The 24,420-nt window shown below is 42.8% G+C and overlaps 2 protein-coding genes across 2 annotated transcripts in view; one reads left to right on the forward strand and one right to left on the reverse strand.

Annotated features, from left to right (window-relative positions):
* The window catches only part of PEX14 (peroxisomal biogenesis factor 14), a 135,630-nt gene extending 124,988 nt beyond the window's left edge, over nt 1-10,642 (reverse strand). Inside the window, exon 1 of the mRNA XM_004425570.3 lies at nt 10,580-10,642. Coding sequence (XP_004425627.2) covers nt 10,580-10,615 — 36 coding nt within the window. The 5' untranslated portion in view covers nt 10,616-10,642. The remainder of the gene's footprint in view (nt 1-10,579) is intronic.
* A 2,158-nt stretch (nt 10,643-12,800) lies between these two features.
* Nucleotides 12,801-23,318, forward strand: DFFA (DNA fragmentation factor subunit alpha). The gene is made up of 6 exons (XM_087446834.1): nt 12,801-12,961; nt 14,717-14,875; nt 16,432-16,574; nt 20,039-20,228; nt 20,451-20,602; nt 21,394-23,318. The coding sequence occupies exons 1-6, from the start codon at nt 12,826-12,828 to the stop codon at nt 21,583-21,585; spliced, it is 972 nt and encodes a 323-aa protein (XP_087302960.1). The 5' UTR covers nt 12,801-12,825; the 3' UTR covers nt 21,586-23,318.
* Nucleotides 23,319-24,420: the final 1,102 nt, after the last annotated feature.

The following is a 24,420-nucleotide window of genomic DNA, read 5'->3' on the forward strand; positions in this document are numbered from 1 at the left end:
CAGCATCTGATCAAAAATCTCAACATATGTCAAGAAGCAGGAAAGTGTGACCTACAATAATAGGAAATATTAGAAGAAATAATTAGCAGACAAAACATTAAGACAGGTGTTATAACTTTATTCAAGAATTTAACTCAATTTAAAAAAATACAAATATGGAATCATTATGTTGTACATCTGAATCTAATATGTCTTTTATGTCAATCAGACCTCAATTTTGGGAAAAAAGGGAATTTAAGGGGCCGGCCCCGTGGTAGAGTGGTTAAGTGCTCATGCTCTGCTGCTGGCAGCCCGGGTTCAGATCCCAGGTGCACACCGATGCACCGCTTGTCAGGCCATGCTGTGGCAGCGTCCCATGTAAAGTGGAGGAAGATGGGCACAGATGTTAGCCCAGGGCCAGTCTTCCTCAGCAAAAAAGAGGAGGACTGGCATGGATGTTAGCTCAGGGCTAATCTTCCTCACAAAAAAATAAATAAATTACAAAAAAAATTACAAATAAATAAATAAAGGAATTTAAAGGAAAACATGATCATAGTAAGGAGAGAAATGTAAGGTATAAAAAGAAAGTAGAACTTCTAGAGATGAAAAATCTATCTGAAATAAAAGTTTCACTGAATGGGAATGAGGGCAGTTTAGGCACTGCAGAAGAAAAGGTAAGTGCACATGAAGACATAGCAACAGAAACTCACCAAAATGAAGGAGGGGGGAAAAAAAAGACCAAAAAAAGAAAAAAAAATATTTAAAGAAATAATGGTTACCAGAGGAGAAGGGGGGAGGGAGGAGGGTGAAAGGGATAATTCGGTACATGTGTGTGGTGATGGGTTGTATTTAGTATTTTGGTGGTGAACATGATGTAATCTATGCAGAAATAGAAGTACAATGATGTATACCTGAAATTTTTACAATGTTATAAACCAATGTTACTGCAATAAACAAAAAATTAAAAAAAAAAAAAGAAAGAATGGCTGAAAAATTTCCAAGTTTGATGAAAACTACAAACTCACAGATCCAAGAAGCTCAACAAACCCCAAGGAAAGCAAACATAGACACATACTAAGGCACATCATAATCGAATTGCTAAAAACCCATGAAAAAGGGAAAATCTTATAAGTAGCAAGAAAAAAAAGAAACATTACCTACAGATATTAATCAAGATTAAGAATGACTTCAGACTTCTGATCAGAAACTAGGCAAGTCAAAAAATACAATGAACAGTATTTTTTAAATTCCCACAGGAAAAAATACTATCAACCTAGACTTCTATATCCAGTGAAAATGTTTTTCAAAAATGAATACAAACTAAAACGTTTTTCAGAAAAAAAAAAAGCTGCAAGAATCTGTCAACAGTATACTTATACCACAAGAAACGTTAAAAGAAATTCTTTAAGTAGAAGGAAAACAATACTGGATGGAAACTTGGTCTACACAAAAGAATGTCAGAAATGGTAAATATGTTGGTAAATACAAAAGATATTTTAAATAAATACATACTTTTATTTTAAAAAGATAATTTAAAATGTATGGTGGGGTTTATGACATACGTATAAGTAAAATCTATCACACTAAAAGTATAATGGATGAGAGGTGGAAATAGAAGTATACTGTTGTTAGGTTCTTAAATAACATGTGAATTGGTAAAATACCATTTGAAAGTAGACTGTGATAAAGTAACATATTGTAAACCTTAGAGCAATCACCAATAAACAAAAAACAAAAGTAGAGGTACAGCTAAACCAAAAGCAGAGATGAAATGAAATCCCAAAAAAATTCAATCCAAAAGACGATAAGAAAACAGGAAAAAAAAGAACAGATTTAAAAAACTGCAAAATGGTAGACTTAAAGTCAACCGTATTTATATTTACCTCAAGTGGAAATGAAACACCCAATGAAAAGGCAGAGATTGTCATACTGGGAGGGGACAAAGCAAGACACTGCTGTATGCTGTCTACGAGAAACACTCTTTAAATGTTTATTTATTTATTTTTTCCCCCAAAGCCCCAGGAGATAGTTGTGTGTCATAGCTGCACATCCTTCTAGCTGCTGTATGTGGGACGCGGCCTCAGCATGGCCGGACAAGCGGTGCACCCGTGCACGCCCGGGATCCGAACCCGGGCCGCCAGCAGCAGAGCGCACGCACCTAACCACTAAGCCACGGGGCCGGCCCCGAGAAACACACTTTAAACAAAAGACACACGTAGGTAAAAAGCAAAAGGATGGAAAATGATACACCATGCAAACACTAATCATAAGAAAGCTGTAGTGGCAATATTAATCTCAGATAACTTCAAAGTAACAGATATTACCAATGATAAACAGGGACATTTCAAAAATAAAGGAGTCAATCAAGAAGACATAATAATCCTCAATAAGTATGCACACAATGAGAGTTTCAAAATACACGAAGTAAATCAGACAGAATTAAAAAGAAAAAGAGACAAATCCACAGTTACAGGTGGAGACTTCAATAATTCTCTCTCCTTAAGCAAAAAGTCAGTAAGGATATAGAAGACCTAAATAACACTATCAACCAACATAGCCTAACTGACGTCTGTAGAACACTCCGCCCAACAACAGAAGAATACACATTATTTTCAAGTTCATAAGGAAAAATCACCAAGACAGACCATAAAACAAATCTCGATTTTAAACCATACAGAGTATGCTCTCTGACCACAACAGGATTAAACTAGAAGTCAATAACAGAAAAAAACCTGGAAAAATCCCAAACGTTTGGAAATTAAACAACAGACTTCTAAATAATCTATGAGTCAAAGAAGAAATCACAGGGGAAAATAGAAAATATTCTGAACTGAATGAAAATACAACATATCTAAATTTATGGAATACGACTAAAGCAGCACTTAAGGAAATTTACCGTTTTAAGTACTAACTTTAGAAAAAAAGTGAGGGCCGGCCCCGTGACTTAGTGGTTAAGTGTGCACGCTCCACTACGATCCCAGGCCCGCACCAATGCTTCGCTTCTCCGGCCATGCTGAGGCCGCGTCCCACATACAGCAACTAGAAGGATGTGCGACTATGACATACAACTATCTACTGGGGCTTTGGGAAAAAAAGGAGGAGGATTGGCAATAGATGTTAGCTCAGAGCCGGTCTTCCTCAGCAAAAAGAGGAGGATTAGCATGGATGTTAACTCAGGGCTGATGTTCCTCACAAAAAAAAAAAAGTGAGAAAAATAAGAGCAAATGAAATCCAAACTAAATAGAAGGAAAGAAATAAAATTAACAATTACAAACAATAAAGAAAAATCAATGAAATAAAAGCTGGGTTTTTGAAGAGTATTAAGATCAATAAACCTCTAGCTATACCAATCAATGAAAAAAGAAAGAAGACACTAATTTGCAATATTAGGAATGAAAAAGGAGAAATAACTGCGCATTCTATAGACATTTAAAAGATAGCAAGGGAACACTATGAAAAACTTTATTTTTTTTATTTATTTTTTTTTGTGAGGAAGATCAGCCTTGAGCTAACATCTGTGCTAATTCTCCTCTTTTTTTTTTGCTGAGGAAGACCAGCTCTGAGCTAACATCTATTGCCAATCCTCCTCCTTTTTTTTTCCTTTTTCCCCCCAAAGCCCCAGTAGATAGCTGTATGTCACAGTTGCACATCCTTCTAGTTGCTGTATGTGGGACGCGGCCTCAGCATGGCCAGAGAAGCGGTGCGTCGGTGTGCACCCGGGATCCGAACCTGGGCTGCCAGTAGCGGAGCTCGTGCATTTAACCACTAAGCCATGGGGCCGGCCCTGAAAAACTTTAAAACAATGAACTTAACAACTGAAATGACAAATTCCTTGAGACACAACATACCAAAACTGACCCTAGAAAAAACAGAAAAGTTTAATAGCCCTATCTATTTTAAAAACATATAATTAAATAATTTAAAACATAATTTCAAAATACTTGACTAAAAAAGAAATTAAGTGTATAATTAAAATTAAAAAAGAAAACACTAGACCCTGGTAGCTTCACTGGTGAATTTTATGAAACATTTAAGGAAAAAAAAAAAGCCCATCTTACACAAACTATTTCAGAAAATAGAAAAAAAGGTAAAAATTCCCAACTCATTCTACGAGGCCAGTATTACCTTGATACTGAAACTAGACAAAGATTTCACACACACACATACACAGACGAGAACTATAAATCAATATCCCTCATAAACATAAATGTAAAAATCCTTAACGAAATATTGACAAACCAAATCGAGCAACATATAAAAAGGATAACACATCATGACCAAGTAAAATTTACCCAACAAATACAAGATTGGTTTAACATTTGAAGAATCAATCAACATAAATCACCATATTAACAGAATAAAGGAAGAAAACAATAAGATCAACTCAACAGATAGTAAAAAGAGCACCTGACAACATTCAAAACACATGAGCGTTAAGCCCTGTGGCTTAGCGGTTAAGCGCACGCGCTCCGCTACTGGCGGCCTGGGTTTGGATCCCTGGCACGCACCATCACACGGCTTCTCCGGCCATGCTGAGGCCGTGTCCCACATACAGCAACTAGAAGGATGTGCAACTATGACATACAACTATCTACTGGGGCTTTGGGGAGAAAAAGGGAAAAAAAGGAGGAGGATTGGCAACAGATGTTAGCTCAGAGCCGGACTTCCTCAGCAAAAAAAGAGGAGGATTGGATGTTGGCTCAGGGCTGATCTTCCTCACAAAAAAAAAAAAAAAAAAGAAGACCTAAATGCAGATATATACCATGTTAATGAATTAGAAGATCAATATTATTAAGATGGCAATTCTCCCTCAAATTTGTCTATAGATTCCATACAATCCCAATAAAAATCCCAGCAAGCTTTTTTGTAAGAATTGATAAACTGATTCTGAAATTTATATAGAGATGCAATGGACCAAAGCTAAAACAATTTTGAAAAAGAATAAAGTCAGAAGATTTTACACTTTCTATTTCAAGATTCACTATAAAGCTACAGCAATCAAGACAGTATTTCATTTGCATTAGGATAGACATCTAGATAAATGGAACAGAATAGAGTCCAGAAACTGACCTATGTATATATAATTTTTTTATTTTTCACAGAGGTGGCAAGATAATTCAATGGAGAAAGGGTAATCTGTTCAACAAATGATGCTGGAACTGATATCCATATGGGAAGAAAATGAACCTCAGCCTTTACCAGTAAGCACAAGAAAAGATGCTTATATTAGGTCATCACAGAAATGCAAATTAAAACCACGATGAAATAACACTACACACTCACTAGAATGGCTAAAATTTAAAAGACAGACAATATCAAGTGTTGGTATGGACGTGGGACAACGGGAATGCTCATACACTGCTGGTGGGAATGAAAAATAGTACAACTTTGCAAAACACTTAGGTAATTTATTATAAAGCTAAACATATACTTTCCACATAGCCCTGCAATTCCACTCACAGGTATTTACCAAGAAAAATGAAAACATATGTCTTCACAAACATTTAAACATAAATATTTATAGGAGCCCCAAACTAGAACCAATAATGTGGGGAACAGACTCTAAGGTGACTCCCACGATCCCTACACCTCCTGGTATTCATGCCCTTGTGTTGTTCCCTTTAGTGTGGGCAGGACTTGTGATGTGCTTCTGGCCAAGAGAGTACGGCAAAAGTGACAGGATGCATGTAATTACATGTATGTGGTTACAATACTAAAAGACTCTCTCCCTTGCTAGCTTTGAGGAAGAGTGTGCCCATATTGGGAAGATCCATGTGGCAAGAAACTGCGGGTAGCCTCTGGCTGACAGCCGGTAACAGGCAGAGGTCCTGAGTCTACAGTCCACAAAGAACTAAATGCTGCCAACAACCACATGAGCTAGGAAGCAGATCCTTCACCAATGGAGACTCAGATGAGATCACAGCCCCAGCAGACACCTTGATTGCTGCCTGTGAGACTCAGCTAAACTGTGTCCTGACTCCTGACCCACAGAAACTGTGAGACAATAAATGCATGCTGTTTTAAGCTGCTAAATTTGTGGAGATGCTGTTATGCAGTAATATAACCCAAATGTCCACAACTGGTGAAGAGATCAACAAATTGTGGTATATATATACAATGGACTACTACACACGAATAAGAAGTAATGAATTACTGATCCACACACCAATATAAATTTCACAAACATTATTCTACGCAAAAGAAATGAGACACAAAAGAAATACATACATTATAAATTCATTCATATGTAATTCTAGGAAAGAAAAATATAATCTACAGTGATAGAAAGCAGTTCAGATCTCCTGAGGCCAAAGGCTAGGATTTACTGGGAAGCAGCAAAAGCGAACATTTAGGAATAATGGAATTGTTTTGATCTTTGATTGTGGTGGTGGTTACACAGGTAAATACATTGCCACAACTCATTCAACTGACCACAACACACCTATTGGAATTCCACAGTAAAGTTTTTGGCCACAAGGACTTTGTCACTCAATAAGCTATTAAATTAATCTACAGATTGTAAATCAGAATAGGGACAGCCTTTGGGAGGTTGGATAAGGATGGGAGGGACATGAGGGGGACTTCTGAGGTCCTGGTAATATTTGATTTCTTGATCTGAATACTGGTTACACAAGTGTGTTCACTCTGAAAATTCACCAAGCTGGACACATAACTTGTATACTTTCTGGGTATATGTTAAACTTCAGTAAAAAGTTAAAAAAAATTCTTAAAGACTAGGGAATCATTCTAGATTAAAACATACTAAAGAGACAAATCAATGCAATCCTTGTTTCTTGACTGGATTCTGATTTTTTTTTTTAATTTGGAAAATCTGAACGTGGACTGTATTATTAAATAATAATATTTTATCTATACTCAATTTCTTGTGTGATACTGGTATTATAGTTACATAGGAGAATAACTTTACTCTTATGAGAGACAAGGTGAGTACTCTAGGGTGAAATAGCATGATGTGCGTAACTTACTAACAAATCTTTCAAAAAAAAAGAATATACAGAGACTGAGATAAAGCAAATTCAGCAGATGTGAACAGTGTATCTTGGTAAAGTTTTTATGGGAGTTTTATAGGAGTTCCCTGTATTATTCTTTCAACTTTTCTGTAGGTTGGAAATTCTACATAGGGGCAAAATTCTACAGGGGCAAAATATCTTGTTCGAACTACTGTTATTCCAGAGTTCAGGAGACTTCCAAAACTACAAGCAGACACTTGGAGAAGGAAACTGACACTCACTGAGCACTTACTGTGCACCAGATGCTCTTCACATCTGTGATTTCATCAACCCTCAGAACAACCCTCTAGGGTAATTATTATTACACCCAATTTACAGAGAAGAAAACTGAGGCTCAGAGAGGTGAAGTGACAAGCCCGATAGTGAATAAGTGCTGAAGTTCAAACCAAAGTCTCTCAGGTTACAAGCCCTGCTCTTCCACTCCATAACGTCTTCACTGTGCTCTTCTCCCTCCCCTGCTTCTGTGTTTTCTCAACCAAAAATTTACTATACCCAGTGAAGCTCAACAGATTTGAAATCTATGTTCTGCAATAATATTCAATATTCAATAACCATTAAACAATCAGATTGAACCATGCCTCTGCTCTTCGCTGAAGACAGCAAAGCTGGTGGGAAAGTACAGAAATAGGGATAGCATTTCCCCTTCCTACGGGCCATAACATGTACAGACGAGAAGGAACTTTGATAAGAGATTAGCCATGCAAAATAGACTAATGCGGCAAAAACACAACAAGGATATGAAGCAATAAGTGTAATTCCAACAGACTGTCTTGAAGATAGACTAAAAACACTATACCATTATTAAAAAGTATGTTACTGAAAACTAAAAGTCACAAAGGACAGCTAGGATAAACACCAGCATTCAGGGTGTTCCTTTAAACTTCAAGGAAATCACTTCAGAACAAACAAAAGAATAACTTTAGAGCCAGCCCTGATGGCCTAGCAGTTAAAGTTCGGCGGGCTCCGCTTCCAGGGCCCGGGTTCAGTTCCCAGGCACAGAACCACACCACTCGTCTGTCAGTAGCCATGCTGTGGCAGTGGCTCACACAGAAGAACCAGAAGAACTTACACTATACACAACTACGTACTGGAGCTTTAGGCGGGGGAGGAAGATTGGCAACAGATGTTAGCTTGGGGTGAATCTTTCCCTGCAAAAAAGGAATAACTTTAGGGGTCTTAGTGGTCAACATATGAAAAATCATACCCCAAAAGACATTATAATAGTGCTTGAGGAAAGGTTTAGATCATTTGTGAGTGAAAATCCAGAGTTTACTGAATGGAATAATAGATAACACACTATGTCAGGCACTGTTCTAAAATAAGTTAACTCATTTAATCCTCAGAGCAACCCTATGAGACAGGCACTAGTATTAGTCCTACTTTACAGATGGAGGAGCTAAGAAGAGAGAAGTTAAGTAACTTGTACAAGATCACATGGCTAGTAACTAGTGAGGCTAGGATTCTAAGCCAGTGGGGATGGCTTCAGAGCCCATACTTTTAACCACTGCTCTACTTGCCTCTCAAGGGAAGAAAGGATTGGTTATTCATCCTTAATCTTTCAAAATGAGAGACTGATGCCACAAAGCCAACTAACAAACTTTCTATAAGAGACAGAATACTGGCCCAGCCCCACAGATCTAATGCAGCTCTTCTCACATAAAAACCAGCTTTGGAGGAATTATCCAAACAGCTCTTTCAACTCCACTCTGCTTTGACTAGAGAAATGGGAAACCAGGCTGATCAAGACTTGAAAATGAAACAACAAGCAAAATGCTCAAGAAAGTTGGTTCACTTAAAGAGTGTGCGTTTGCAGTGACAGAATTTGGCAAGAAGTTTTTCCCCAGGCTGCCAGCATATTCTGATGAAATCCCATCTCTACCAGCTTTGGAAAGGAGGGCAAAGGAGAAGCAGAACCAAAAACCAAACAAGTGCTGGCCAAGCCCCCTTAAAGGACCTTAGATCCTTTCCACATGTACAGAGAAGGCAATTTCCAGAACCAGAGGAATCCCTGGGCACCACAATGGCTCCAAGTGGCAAGATTTTTAGTAACCTTCACAGCACTGGCAAATTAGACGTCCTAGAAAAATGAGAGACTGAAGGCCCCCTTTAATCCTGGCCTGTGGGCATTCTTAACATGAAACAGTTCAGAGAAGCCCCGATTCTGAGAAGTCTCAGCATTTCAGCAAGCTAAGTGGGGTTAGGCAAGAAAGGAGGGCCCCTCCTCCCAGGACACACCCCACACTCCAGAATTTCTGACAATGAGAAGGCCAAAATTAGCCCTAGTTATTTCCCATGTTTTACAATCCAGGCATCTTCTCTCTGAATCATTCGCTCTCCTAATGGAAGCTGGTCTGAGGAACACATAACTCCTCTAAGAGCAATTCCTGTAATAGGCTTATCATGAAGAATACAAGAGTAAGAAACCCTAAGTGGTGTTCTGCCCAGGAAGGAAGCAAAATACCAGTGGGCTGCTGAAAAGTCCACAGGCGTTTGAAACAAGTGAGAGATGAGTGATGAGGTCCAGGTTGAACCCATTTTCTTCTTCCTCTGTCTAATCCTAACTAAATTTAACCGTACATGGCTGACTAGTGGAGTCACACACACTTGGGTTCAATTCCAGGCTCAATCAGGCACATGATTTGGGGCGTATTACAGACCCTTACCATGCACTTCTGCGAAATGGCGGTTAACAGCTTGTACTTCATAAAGGTTGTAATGAGCATTAAATGAGATAATAAACGTAATTTGTCCTCAGCACGATAGCACACACTCAGTAAATGTAAGGTACCGCTTACCCCCATCCTCCTCACCCCACCCCACCCCACCTTGGACTACAAACCCCTTCAGAGGCCTTATCATCCACTGCCTCCCGACAGCAGACGTACAGGCAGGAGCACTGGTCCTCATGGTCCCCTTACTGGAGTGTGATTTGGCTGAACCTGGCTGAAATGCTAGAGTGGCGCCCTTGGCCGAGAAAACCAAACTCTGGGAAGCAAGGACGGATCCTCAACCAAAAGCTTGGTGGCGTCTGTTGTTTACAGTGAGTCCCCTTCCTACCAACGCACTGAGAGAGGGTCTGAGTACATTTCTAAGCATCCAACTTGGCAGGCAGGGGAAGCGCAAAGATGACTTAAAGCCAAAGAGGCTGAGGCTGTGGGGTAGTGGGAACCCTGAAAGAGTGAGGCCCCTCCCGGGAGAGAACAGCCGAGAACGATCGAGCTTCTCACCCCTCTGCTCAAGCAGGGGCCCTCGCAGCTCAGAGCTGGGGGCTTCTTAAGGGTCCCGCCACCGACCGGGCCAAGCTCAAGTGAGACCCGAGGGCCTGGCAGGCGGGAAGCGGGGGCCGCGGGCGCCCCCGAACCCCAGCTCAGGAATGTGGTCAAAGAGGGGTCACCGGGGGAGGGGCCGGCGGCGAGGACCTGGGGAGGGGCGGGGCCCGTGCAGGGGCAAGAGGTCGGAGCACCAGGCTTCCGAGGCTCAGGGTCCCCACCCGGCTCCCAGCCGCACGCCGAGCGCCCCCTCCAGCCGGGGTCCCTGCCACCACGGCGGGGCAGTCCCACTCCCCTTACCTGGCTCGGCTGCTCTGCCTGCTCCGAGGACGCCATCTTTCTGAGGCCTGACTAATCTATCGCCGCTGGGCGAGGCTTCTCCCAAGCGCCCTCGCTCTCGCTCTCCCACCCAGACCAAAGTAGCCGGCACTGAGCCTGTCGATGGTGGGCCCTTGCGGGAGGAGTGGGGAACTGCTGTGTCCGGGTCACCTCGCACCATTTCCACTAGGTCTCTGCTTTCCAGGAAGATCCGAAGTCTGTCCTTTTTGCATTCTTACGTGTATATTATTCTTATTAAATTCAATCTCTGCCCATCCCCACAGTGCCCTAGGCAGATGTAGGGACTCGCTAAGTAATAAATGAATGAAGGTGAAGAAACTTGGAAATTAATTAATTAGTTAATTAATGTTTCTGTTCAGTACCATTTGTTGAGTGCCTACTATTTGCCAGGCACTTTAGTAGGCGCTAGAAATAAAAAGATCCAAGACTCACCCTCTGCTCCCAAGTCCAGGCCAACACACACACACACACACACACACACACACACAATTACAGCTTTTTGGAGATAGGAGTCTGATAACCGTGTGCAGGTCTATTAGGAGAACACGGAAGAGGGGGCTTTTTGGAGAGGAGGGGCTTCTACAAACCGTTATTACTTTATAGAGATCAAGTTGTCTGATTTTAAACTAAATGTGAAATTACACGAAAGGGTTGTATACATTAGAACTACCAGTCAGTTCATATTGTAGTTGTGTTTTGATCCATCATGGAGTATTCAAAAGGGTTGCCTCAATTAACAATTCCTCCTACCAAACACTGTTTTAAATGCCTACCTCTTTTCTTATGAGAATATCTGATTTCCTTTCGTCAACAAAATATAAAAGAGACTGACCCTTAATGAATATGGGCTAACAATTATTTCTTTTTTTTTTTAAGATTTTATTTACTTTATTTTTTGCCCCCAAAGCCCCAGTAGATAGTTGTATGTCATAGCTGCACACCCTTCATAGTTGCTGTATGTGGGACTCGGCCTCAGGATGGACAGAGAAGTGGTGCCTTGATGCGCACCCGGGATCCGAACCCGGGCCGCCAGCATCGCAGCGCACGCACTTAACCACCAAGCCACAGGGCCGGCCCTATTTCTTGTTTCTATAAAATGCCCCCCTTTACAGCGAGGGACCTTTTTGATAATTTTATTATTATTTTAATCTTAAATATTAGTTTTTCAGGGGGGGAAAAAACACAGATTTTTCCGTACGTGGTAGTATTAGAACAAGGACAAAAATATTGTCATGCAGCATCTGGGCAATCTCAAACTGTGATGTGGTTCGCATTTCCCCTCTCCTCTCTGATTTGAGACCATAATGTTTAATCTATTTAAGCATTTCGTTCCAAGGTCCCAACCCAATTTGCACAGCTGAAGCAGGGAATCGAACGGATGGAAAAGTGCGAATATCTTATGCTTCTCTGTTATGTTTTCAAGCAAAACTGAAAACTACACTCATCAATTTTTAAAATTGACTTCCTGGGCCAGCCCGGTGGCTTAGCGGTTAAGCGCGTGCGCTCCGCTACTGGCCGCCTGGGTTCGGATCCCGGGTGCACACTGATGCACCCCTTCTCCGGCCATGCTGAGGCCGCGTCCCACATACAGCAACTAGAAGGATGTGCAACTATGACATACAACTATCTACTGGGGTTTTGGGGGAAAAAAGGAGGAGGATTGGCAATGGATGTTAGCTCAGGGCTGATCTTCCTCACAAAAAAAAAAAGAATTGACTTCCTTCTGATCAGCCTGAAGGTTGGGACATCTTACAGATCTTTTCACGTTGGAAAGGGAAAACAAATTAACACAGTACAATGACAAACTGTTTTAAGTATTAATATTATTCGTCTATATATGCAAATAGGACTGCTCTAACAATTCAAGGGAGTATACATGCATGTCCTTCACAATGCAAAATAAATCCATGTTGACCTCATTTTGAACTCGCTATTGCAAGTCCTAAGGTAGAAAAAAACTCCTCCTGGGCTGAATTGCCCGACCTAACGAAGTTGGCTTTAAACCCAGAGACTACAGCTCCCGGCATGCCCCCGGGGTTAGTAGCAATTAGAACTACATCTCCCGGCGTGCCTTGGTCCCATGCGTGATTTGCTACAGGGAGAACTACATCTCCCGGCATGCCGGGGGGGAGGGGGGGAATGGGGCAGACCGCCCGCGCCCAGCCTCCCCGATTTCGCCGGGTCAGTTAGGTCCCGCCCTGAAGAGGATGGAGGTGGCCGGGGACGTGGGTGCTGCAGAACCCGGCGAGACCCGGCCTCTAAAGCCGTGTCTGCTGCGCCGCAACCACAGCCGCGAACAGCACGGCGTGGCGGCCTCCAGCCTCGAGGAGCTGAGGAGCAAGGGTTGGTGGGGGCCCGGGAGGCGGGGGCCAGGTCCGAGGGGAGCCGGGGCCGGGGCAGGGTTAGGGTGTCGGGCGGGGGCAAGGCGGGGTCAGGAGAGGCGACTTGAGGGTTCTTGTAGCTCGGGTTTTGACTTGGGTCAGAAATGACTCACGTGGGTATAGCGATTTATAAGTTTCAAAGCGTTTACAGGCGCTTTAACTTAATTTCTCTCGTGTGAGACTCGTAGTGGTGGAAAGGTAGACAGGAAGCGATATGCACATTAAGACAGACCTGACTTAGGTGTCTTGCCTAAAATCACTCAGATTTTGGACCAAACCCAGCCCAGTGTATTCCTGCCGCTCGGGGTCTCTAAGGTGGTACCTGCGCCCCAAGCTGAGCCCCTGGCAGGCACCTGTGCGGTAGAGAGGGAGCTGCTACCCCTCATTCTGGAGGTCCGGACAGGGGATGTGTTGTGAGTGACCAAGCTGACAGAAGTTCTGAGCCCCGCTCTGTTGCTAGCCGCTTTATGTCGCACTTAACCATCCCTCCACCCTCAGTTTTCTCATCGGCAAAGTGGGTGTATTTCCAGCCCTGCTTCGCAGGATTGCTGGAATTCTCGAAGGAGGTGATATATTCAAATGATTTATAAGTTCTTAGCCCAGAGTGATAGATTGTTTATCCAAAGAAGTTCTGTGGGTTGAACGTGTGAGCCGTCCCAGGCATGTAGTCAGGGTCTATGTCAGAGTGTTCAGTGCTTCCTCTCAGTCAGCAAGCCCCAAGGATATCAGAAGTCTTTCAGGAACCCAGGAGAGCCAAAGCACCATAAATGCTTTAGTGACATGGCTTTTGCCTATATCTGTTTACATTTTTTTCCTTGGCGTTAGGGTGCTTTAGTGTCCCTTCAGTGCACTGGCTGGATGTGCTTGGCACAGAGGCTTGTGTCAGTGCTTGTGTTTCTGGAGCTCAGCCTCTGCAAGGCTTGCTGTTCTATTTGGGTGGGAGACAACATTGCCTGATGATACTTGCAGTCTCTTGGCTACTTCTCTGCTTACTCTAGTCCCATTAACATTTTAGGCATTGCCATCACTAAATGTGATGGTGCAGACCTGGCCTGGACAAAGCCTCTTGCCCAGTGATTATAAAGATGAAAAGCTACTGATACAAACTTCTGCTTCTCTTATTCTTTCCTATGGGTCAGAAAGGCTGCAAAGATACTACAAAGAACAAAAAGTATTTCCTGTTTTTCTTTTCTAAAATTTTCTTTTTTTTTGTGACATTTGACACATAGGAGAATTTAAGATGACCAATGAGGAAATGAATCAAAGACTGCTTGTTCTCAGGGAATCAAATCAGACTTTGTTGTTCATCCAAGTAAAGACTCAAGTGCCTCCTAAAGTGGGTATAGAGTAGCTGGAGGAAACACATTTTCAAGAGTCAGATTGTGTGAGTTTAAATCCCAGCTCTGCCACTTACTGTGTGAACTTGGAAAAGTTACTCAGCCTCTCTGAACCTTGAGTTTGACATCTGTAAAACGAGAATAACCCTTTTAGGATTGTTATGAGATTAAATATTGTATTTGAAAAGCTCTTAGAACAGTATCAGGCACGTGGTAAGTGTTATGTTAGGGCTAGTAGTAATGGTTGTTATTGTAGTTATTATTACCTACCAGGAATTTTTCTAGTCTCGGGGGGGTGGGGGACACGTATTTAGAGCACAAGAACAGATGTAATTTCCTTATGGATACTTGTCAATTGCCAAATATTTTATTCCTCTCAGCCTATGACATTCTGGCCATTGATAAGTCCCTGGCAGTCACCCTGGTCCTGGCAGAGGATGGCACCATAGTGGATGATGACGATTACTTCCTGTGTCTACCTTCCAATACTAAGTTCGTGGCATTGGCCGGTAATGAGAAGTGGGCATACTGCAATTCAGGTAAGAAATGCTGGCCATATATGAAATGATCCATCATGATTCATTTTACCTCACAGGCCCCTTGTTGCTGTTTGTCTGGCTGTTTAAGCAATTATGCAGCAAACGTTTACTGAGCACCTTCTGTATACTAGAAATGGTGCTGAGTCTGGGGGTTGGGGTGAAGATGAATGAGACATGGGCCCAGTTCTCAAATAACTCACAGACCGACAGCAACTAAAATGCAGTATGACAGAGAAGGCAGTGCCACGGGTGTGTCCAGGCTGCCTGGTCTGTATCCTGGCTCTGCCATTTACTAGCCATATGACCTGGGGCAAATTAACTAAGTTCTCTGCCTTATTGAGATAATTATTATAGTACCCATCTCCTAGGGCAGTTGTAAGGATACTAGAACTTAGTACATATCGAACCAAGATTTCTCAACAATGCTATTGACATTTTGGGCTGGAGAGTTCTTTGTTGTGAGGGAGCTGTCCTGTGCGTTGTAGGATGTGTAGCAGCATCCTTGGCCTCCACCCACTAGATGCCAGTAGCATCTCCTCACCCCAGTTGTGACAACCAAAAATACCTGCAGACATTGTCAAATGTCTCCTGGGGGCAAAATCACTCCCAGTCGAGAACTGATAAAAAGCATTTAGCTCTTACCTGGCACATAGTAAGAACTCAATAAATGTTACCTGTCACCATCATCATCATCATTACTAGAGATACAAACGGAACTAATATTGATGAGCAAGGATCAAAGAGCTAAAGAAGTGTCTTGAGGAAAGTCCCCATGCCACTAAGTTGAGGAAGTCACCCTTCAGCAATGGGTCTACCAGCCACCTTTGTACTCCGGCCCTAGGGACACCAAACGGCTGTTGCAGTTCCTCCAATCAAGGATGAGATCAGGGGGGCCGGCCTGGGGGTGCAAGTGGTTAAGTGTGCTCACTCCGCTGTGGCGGTCCGTGGTTTGCCGGTTCGGATCCCAGGCGTGCACTGACGCACTGCTTGGCAAGCCATGCTGTGGCGGCGTCCCATATAAAGTGGAGGAAGATGGGCACAGATGTTAGCCCAGGGCCAGTCTTCCTCAGCAAAAAAAAAGAGGAGGATTGGCAGATGTTAGCACAGGGCTGATCTCCTCACAAAAACAAACAAACAAAAAAAGGATAAGACCAATCCCCAAGCACAGGAGAAGCGCTGATGAGAATGAATGTTTTTGTATGCAAAAGCAGAACACACTCTGAGACAAAACAACTAACCTAAAGGGCAGTGTGTGCCATCCTGGATGTGCATCACCATGCATTAAGTTTAAGTGGCTTCTTTCCATAAAAGAATACAGAGCAGTTTCACATAGAAATAAATTGAAGAGAGAAGAATAGGGGAAATTAAGGTCCTAGATGGAGATGGGCTTTCCCATGAATCCTTTAGAAAAAGTGCTTCCTGCACCACTGAAATTATTCTAAGTGGTCAGTCAGAAGGATGTGCAGGCCTCCTGAAGGTCTGTGTGTTGGGGGAAGAGGTGAAAACAGCACTTCAAGTTAATCTGACTGTGACTGGCATTTTCTTCCATATATCAGATGGAGGTACATCCTGGATTTCCCAAGAGTCCGTTGAGGTAGATGAACCAGACAGCGGGTCAGAGTTGCAGTGGAAGAATGTCGCCAGGCAGCTAAAAGAAGATCTATCCAGCATCATCCTCCTGTCAGAGCATGATCTCCAGGTGAGCCTCCTCCCCAGCCCGCAGCCACGCTCAGCCGGTTCTGCCGCCCCCAGCAACCTCCTTAGCCTTCTTACTTTCATGTGTCTTGCCATAATAATTTCATTACTTGTTAATTTTTAAATAATTCTTATATGACAAGGAAGATCCTTCATTTCCTAATTCTCTCACCTCAAGTAGGAATTTTTCAGCCCTCACCCTGCATGGAAATCACCTATGGAGCTTTTTAAAGTACAGATGACCAGGCCCACTGTGGGGTAGAGGGTGTACTGCTGAAGCAGGTGGAGTTGGAGTAGCTGGATTAAACCCCAGCGCCATCACTATGACTTTGAGCCAGTAACTTAGCTTCTCTGCTTACATTTCCTCTCCAGTAAAATTGGGATTAAAAACAGTGTGTGTTAATTCAAGAATATATTTATTGAGGCCCTGCCCTGTGCGTGGCATGGTTCTCTGTACTGGGGTACAGTGGTGACCAAGCCAGACACAATCCCTGCTCTAACGGAACTCACATTCTGATGAAGGGAGGCAGAGAAAACCAGGCACACATCAGACAGGGCGTGCTGAGAGTGATGGGGCTGCTCTAGATTGGGACATCAAGGAAAGTCCCTTGAAGGAGGTGACTTTTTGGTTATTTATGAAACTTAGAAATTTATTTTGAATTAATAATATGAATACATTCACATGGTTCAACATCCAAGTGGTATAGAAGGATATACAGTTAGCCAAAAAGTGAAAACAACCCAAATATCCATCAACTGATGAATAGATAAACAAATGTGGTGTATCTAAACAAAGGAATATTATTCAGCCATAAAAAGGAATGGAGTATTAATACATGCTGCAACGTGGATAAACCTTAAAAACATTGTGTTAAGTGAAAGAAGCCAGACGTGAAAGGCCACATATTTTATGGTTGTATTTATATGAAATGGTGAGAATACACAAATACATAGGGATAGAAGACAGATTAGTGGTTGACTAAGGCTGGGGCCGGGGGGAGCTATGAGGAGAAATAGGGAGTAACTGCTAATGGGTATGGGGTTTCTTTTTGGGGTGGTGAAAATGTGCTAAAATTGATGGTGGTGATGATTGTACAACTCTGTGAATATGCTAAAACCCACTAAATTGTACACTTTAGATGGGTGAATTGTATGCTATTTAAATTACATCTCAATAAAGCTGTTTGAAAAAAAAGGATATACAGGAAAAGTCTGACTCCTGTCCCCAGTCACCCAAGTTTCCCTTCCTGGAGACAACCAATCTGTCAGTTTCTCATTCCAGAGGTATTTTATATACAAACAAATGTGTATATATTTTCTACTCTTCCCCTAAATTGCACAAATGGAAGCATATCTACTCTGTTTTTAAAGAAATATTTGGAGAGTATTCCAGATCAGTATATAAAAGACATCCTTGTTCTTTTTTACCACTGCATAGTATTCCACTTCGTGCATGTGCCATGATGTATTTAATGAGCCTCCACCACTGATGGACATTTGGGTTGTCATCAGTCTTGCTCTTCCAGACAGTGCTGCAAAAGTTAGACTGGTGTCATTTTGCGCACATGCTTGTCCATAGAATAAGCTCATAGAAGTACAGTTGATAAACATTGGTAAGTTCCCAAGAGGTGATGATTAAACTGAAAACGGAAGGACAAGATGGATCCTGTCATGGAAAGGTTGAGGCCAGAGTGTTCCAGGCAGAGAGAAGGCAGGAGCAAGCTTGGCTTTTTTCCTTTTTTTTTTTTTTTAAGCAACAGAAGGGGCTCATGAGATCCCTTCCCATCCCGACAGACTAGCATATTATGATATACCCTTGGAATAAGGAGCACGATAGACCTTACCAAAATAGGGACATCAGAATGTGAGTGAGCCCGAGCCCTGACAGCTAGGCACCACAGGGAAGTTAGGGCCTTAAAGGGAACTTGCGGAGGCTGCCACAGCAGAGAAAAGAAAGGCACCCCCCTCTCGGGGACTGGGCAGTGAGAAGAGATGGGAGAGAAGGGAAGAGCACCAGGATCAGTTACAAAGGGTCCTGATTAGAACTGAGACTGACTGTGATTCTTGGGAAATTACTAACCTCTCTTGTCTCATTTTCCTCATCTGTAAAATGGGGGTAATACTAGTACCTACCTCATAAGGTTTGTACCTCTCGAATTTTGAACCTTGTGAATGTATTAATATTATTTGTTCGAAAATTGAAAATAACTTAAAAAGTCACTTCCTCAAAGAGGTCTTGCCTAACCTAAAGTAGCCCTCCCTGTCACTTTCTCTTCTAAGAGTTTTACATCTGTTTTCTCATTGGTACATAGTACGTGCTCAAGAAATGCAAGCTCTTATGGTAGTTTTCATAAAGCTCCATGGTGACTCTAATGTGCAGCTGAGTCCAAGAGTTTCAACAGTTTGATCTTTCTCTTATGAAGACTATTTTTAATCTAGTGCTGTATATGCCGTAAGAGTGAGCCTTCTTAAAAATTATTACCCTTATAGCAGATTTAGTATATAATAAGTGAGGTCTCCCTTATTTCACAGACTGAACATGTTATTAAAAGTTGAGTATAGTTTATATTTTAAAAATAGTCTTTTAAAGCTATAAACATGTATAATAAAAATGTTTAAGATTAAAATCATTAGAAAAACTTTTGCTTAAAACAACCTCATATCCATTATATAAATGATCATATACCTCCTCCTTTATATTCTGTACAATTGGGTTTTTTAATATCAGGATTTTGTTGTTTTTTTTTTTGTGAGGGAGATCAGCCCTGAGCTAACATCCATGCTAATCCTCCTCTTTTTGCTGAGGAAGACCGGCTCTGAGCTAACATCTATTGCCAATCCTCCTCCATTTTTTTTCCCCCAAAGCCCCAGTAGATAGTTGTATGTCATAGTTGCACATCCTTCTAGTTGCTGTATGTGGGACGCGGCCTCAGCACGGCCGGAGAAGCGGTGCGTCGGTGCGCACCCGGGATCCGAACCCAGGGTTGCCAGTAGTGGAGCGCACGCACTTAACGGCTAAGCCACGGGGCCGGGCCCTTATTTTGTTTTTTTATAATTTTTATTTATTTCTTTCTTTTCCCCCAAAGCCCCAGTAGATAGCTGTATGTCACAGCTGCACATCCTTCTAGTTGCTGTATGTGGGACACGGCCTCAGCATGGCCGGAGAAGCGATGCGTCGGTGCGCGCCCGGGATCTGAACCCGGGCTGTCAGCAGCGGAGCGCACGCACTTAACCGCTAAGCCACAGGGCCAGCCCCCTTTGTTTTGTTTTTAATGAGGCACTAAGGCATCATTTTCCTAATTTTTTCACTAGAGGAAAACTGGAAAAATTATATGCCTCTTCTGACTCTTAAGCAACCGTATTAGGTAACTTTAGGAAATAGATGAAGTGAGTCTCTGAAATTGATATGTTTGAGAGAAATAACACCATGTTAGATTAGGTTTCTTAAAGTCCATGTTTGTTTGTTAGGTGCTCATTGATGTTCCGTGTTCAGACCTGGCTCAGGAACTGTGCCAAAGCTGTGTCACGGTCCAGGGGCTCCAGAACACCCTCCAGCAGGTGCTTGACCAGAGGGAGAAAGCCCGTCAGTCCAAGCAGCTCTTGGAGCTTTACCTCCAGGCTTTGGAGAAGGAGGGCAGCATCTTGTCAAAGCAGCAAGGTAGGACTCATTCGCTGGGAGAGTTACACTGAGAACGCAGTGCCTACAGAGCCTTTCCTTGAGAGAGAACCAAATGTTTGTAATATAGTCAAAAACAGTGAAGCCACAGCTGCTGGCATCTTGAGATGTTTCTATCTTGCCCGACTGATCGCTCTGGCTGGTTGTTTATGTGGTTGTGTGTTTGTGCAGTGTGCTGATCTCCATCCCATGTCTGCTTTACAGATTCCAAAGCTGGCTTCAGTGACGAGAGGGATGCAGTTGACACGGGAATTAGCAGAGAGAGCTCCCCTGAAATTACACTTAGGAGCCAGATTCTCACTGCACTGAAGGAGAAGCCTGCTCCGGAGCTGAGTTTGTCTAGTCAGGATTTGGAGGTGGGCAAGAACCAGAGACCCCAAACTGCAGAGAACTGCCCTGAGCTTCCCCTGGAGGTGTAGTGTTGCCCTGCAGAGGCACATATGGGATTTTTTTCACCTCTGCAGACCCTGAATCATAGCTACCAATCATAGCTACTATTATATGCCAAAGCATTTGCAAACGTCTCATTTAATCTCAATCAAAATGGCTTAAACAAAATGGATGCATTCCCTCAGATCATCAAACGTTATTCTCTGGTCCAAAGTGGGTAATGAAATGACTAAACCTGAGAGGGAGGAATAGCAGGTTCCTGAGATGGTTTCTGGTTCTGTCAGTGGTTGAAGGAGATCCATAGTCAGTCGAGGCACATAACACATCACAGGGAAAGGCACACTTGAGGGGATCATCTCTTGCTGGCTCTAAGACCAGGGAACTAGAAGCTTGACGAACAGAACCCATCAGAGTGGGTGCTACTTGTTATTCTTCATCCTTGTTCCTGTCCCAAGTACCTCCCCATTGTATCTAGAACAGAAGGAAACTGTACTGACTTGAGCTTGGCTCAATTTCTTGTAAGTGGAGGACTTTATATTTGCTCCAAGTAAACTTCTTTCCAAAGATCCTTTCCTGCTGATGTTGTAGGGTAAGAAAAGGGCCGTGACAATTTAATATGAAGGAGCCCTGGCATTTCAGTGTGAAGATATAACATGAACTGATATTGCCTAATCTCATTCCCCTAAAGAAAATCATGAGAGCAGCAGGTGAGGAGAGCAGAGACAGTGGTTCTCAATGGTTCTTATTCTTGCCGCAGCTGGTTACCAAGGAAGACCCCAAAGCATTGGCTGTTGCTTTGAACTGGGACATAAAGAAGACGGAAACTGTTCAACAGGCCTGTAATCAGGAACTAAGCCTGCGCCTCCAGCAGATACAGAGCTTGCATTCTCTCAGGAATATTTCAGCCAGGAAGAATTCGCTGCCTGGAGAACTGCAGAATCCTAAATGAGCCAAACAAGACTCCACATAGTATAGCTGGAAATATGCCAGAGAAAACCCTGTGACCTTGTTTTTAGTTATCAGTAAATGCCTTCAGCCTAGTTACTTCAGCTACTTACACACTCCACTCCCTGCCTTGGAGCATGTTCTCCTGGAACAGACTAGAAGACTAGCCTCATGCCCCTCCAGAAAAGCTACTCCAGATTTCAGCATCCGCCCTTCCACCGACTTTGAAGATATAGCTGTACTGACAATATCCCACCTCTTCTAATTACATGTTCTTATGTTCTCTGTTTAAAAGTGGTTGTGTTGGGCCGGCCCCGTGGCTTATCGGTTAAGTGCGCGCGCTCCGCTGCTGGCGGCCCGGGGTTCAGATCCCAGGCGCGCACCGACACACCGCTTCTCTGGCCATGCTGAGGCCGCGTCCCACATACAGCAACTAGAAGGATGTGCAACTGTGACATACAACTATATACCGGGGCTTTGGGGGAAAAATAAATAAATAAAATTATAAAAAAATAAATAAAAGTGGTTGTGAAGGGCAGTGAAAAGAAATTGTCATATTTCAGACTCAGTATTCTTGTTGTAAAGATAGAAATGTAGAGTTTTAAACACAAATGGTAGAGAAGGTGACATAATAGACTGTTGACTATGGCCACGAACTTCTTTCCCAAGTTAATGAATTTTTTTGTTTGTTAAAAGGCACATATTAAGTTTGCAGACCATAGGGACATACTGAGAGTCTAATTCACCATTTCTAATATCTAATTCAGTATTGTGAAATTATATCTGTTACCACTGTGAAACTCTTTTTAGTTTTCTAATATGTTTTATCAGCAGGGGGTATGAAAGGTCATTAAATTGATTTCCATGCGGTATGACTCCAACTCCCTCTGGGTGCAGAGCAGAGCCTTCTGGCTTATATACCTCCTATTTCTCATACAAACTTGTTCTTCAGGTTTTGTAATCTACCATACGGTCTCCTTGCAGGGAAAAGATAATTAGTTATCATTGACTTATTTGACTTTTTTTTAAGCATGCTTAGAGGAAAACATAATGCTATTAAGAATACATTGGCTAATTATTAAAGAAATATAACAATAAGTCCTGGGGTGAGGGTGGAGTGCAAAAAGCAAACAGAACAAAAAGAACTGTTTCCTTCTCCTATGATCCTCTTCAAGGAGGGCTCAGATGTACTCAGCATCCTTTTACTAATGCCTTACACCATTGGTTCTCACTTATTAGCTCCAGTATTTTCTTTTTTAATAGCACATTTTTTTTTTCTGTGAGGAAGATCAGCCCTGAGCTAACATCCATGCTAATCCTCCTCTTTTTGCTGAGGAAGACCAGCTCTGAGCTAACATCTGTTGCCCATCCTCCTCCTTTTTTTCCCTTTTTCTCCCCAAAGCCCCAGTAGATAGTTGTATGTCATAGTTGCACATCCTGCTAGTTGTTGTATGTGGGACACGGCCTCAGCATGGCCGGAGAAGCGGTGCGTCAGTGCGCACCCAGGATCCGAACCCAGGCCGCCAGCAGCGGAGCACACGCACTTAACCACTAAGCCATGGGGCCGGCCCCGAATAGCACATTTTTAATACTTCCTTAATTATCCTAAATGAAAGCCAGAGCTGATAACCTACCTACACACATACTTTCCAAAGCATTGACATAATACCCCAAATGTAATATTTCAGAAGAAACAAAAAGAAAATAATTTCCAATAAAATGGCATGTATCTCAGGATGTCACTGTCTGGACATGACTGTACCAAAGGCACAGTGAAGCTGTCAGGTGATTGTACTCACACATTGAATTACAGTGAATTTGACAGAGGCAGTCAGGCCTGGGTGTGTAACGATTGTCAACTCAAATACCACAAGCAGCATTGCCGTTTGTAATGAGATGTCCTAAATTGGTGAAGTTCTGGACAAAATAACATACCTATCCTTGATTTACAAGGTAGCTGCATTCTTTTTTTTTTTTTTTAATTTATTTTTTCCCCCAAAGCCCCAGTAGATAGCTGTATGTCATAGCTGCACATCCTTCTAGTTGCTGTATGTGGGACGCGGCCTCAGCATGTCCGGAGAAGCGGTGCATCGGTGCGCGCCCGGGATCCAAACCCGGGCCGCCAGCAGCGGAGCGCGCGCACTTAACCGCTAAGCCACGGGGCCGGCCCAGGTAGCTGCATTCTTGAAAAATCTAGGGAACATTCAAACTGGAAAAAAAAATACTTTATGTTAAACAGAATTAGGTCTCAGGCTAAGATAATTTGGAACAGGTTTTCATCCATATGAATATCCAGCATGACATTCAGAAGTCATGCGGAATATGGGATGACTTCTCATTGTGTGGAATTGTCTATGCACTGCAGGAAGACTAGCACCCCACCTCCTACCCCCACCTGCTCAATGCCAGTAGCAACCTCCAGGTATTGAGACAACTAAAAGCATCCCCACACATTTTCAGAATGCCCGCGGAGGGGCAGTAGTGCCAGTTGAGGGTTTTTATGGCAGTTTGCAGTCTGTTTTGTGCTAGCACCTACCACGCTGGAGCCTCACAAAACTGAGCCAGCTGGGCAGGGTGTGGCTTGTCGCCTCTTTTTTTTTTTTTTTTTTTTTTGTGAGGAAGATCAGCCCTGAGCTAACATCCATGCTAATCCTCCTCTTTTTGCTGAGGAAGATCAGCTCTGAGCTAACATCCATTGCCAAGCCTCCCCCTTTTTTTTTTCCCCAAAAGCCCCAGTAGATAGTTGTATGTCATAGTTGCACATCCTTCTAGTTGCTGTATGTGGGACGCTGCCTCAGCATGGCCGGAGAAGTGGTGCGTCGGTGCGCGGCCGGGATCC

This window comes from Ceratotherium simum, chromosome 22, assembly GCF_057802395.1.
Source record: "Ceratotherium simum simum isolate JZ-2026a chromosome 22, ASM5780239v1, whole genome shotgun sequence".
Taxonomy (NCBI): Eukaryota; Metazoa; Chordata; class Mammalia; order Perissodactyla; family Rhinocerotidae; genus Ceratotherium; species Ceratotherium simum.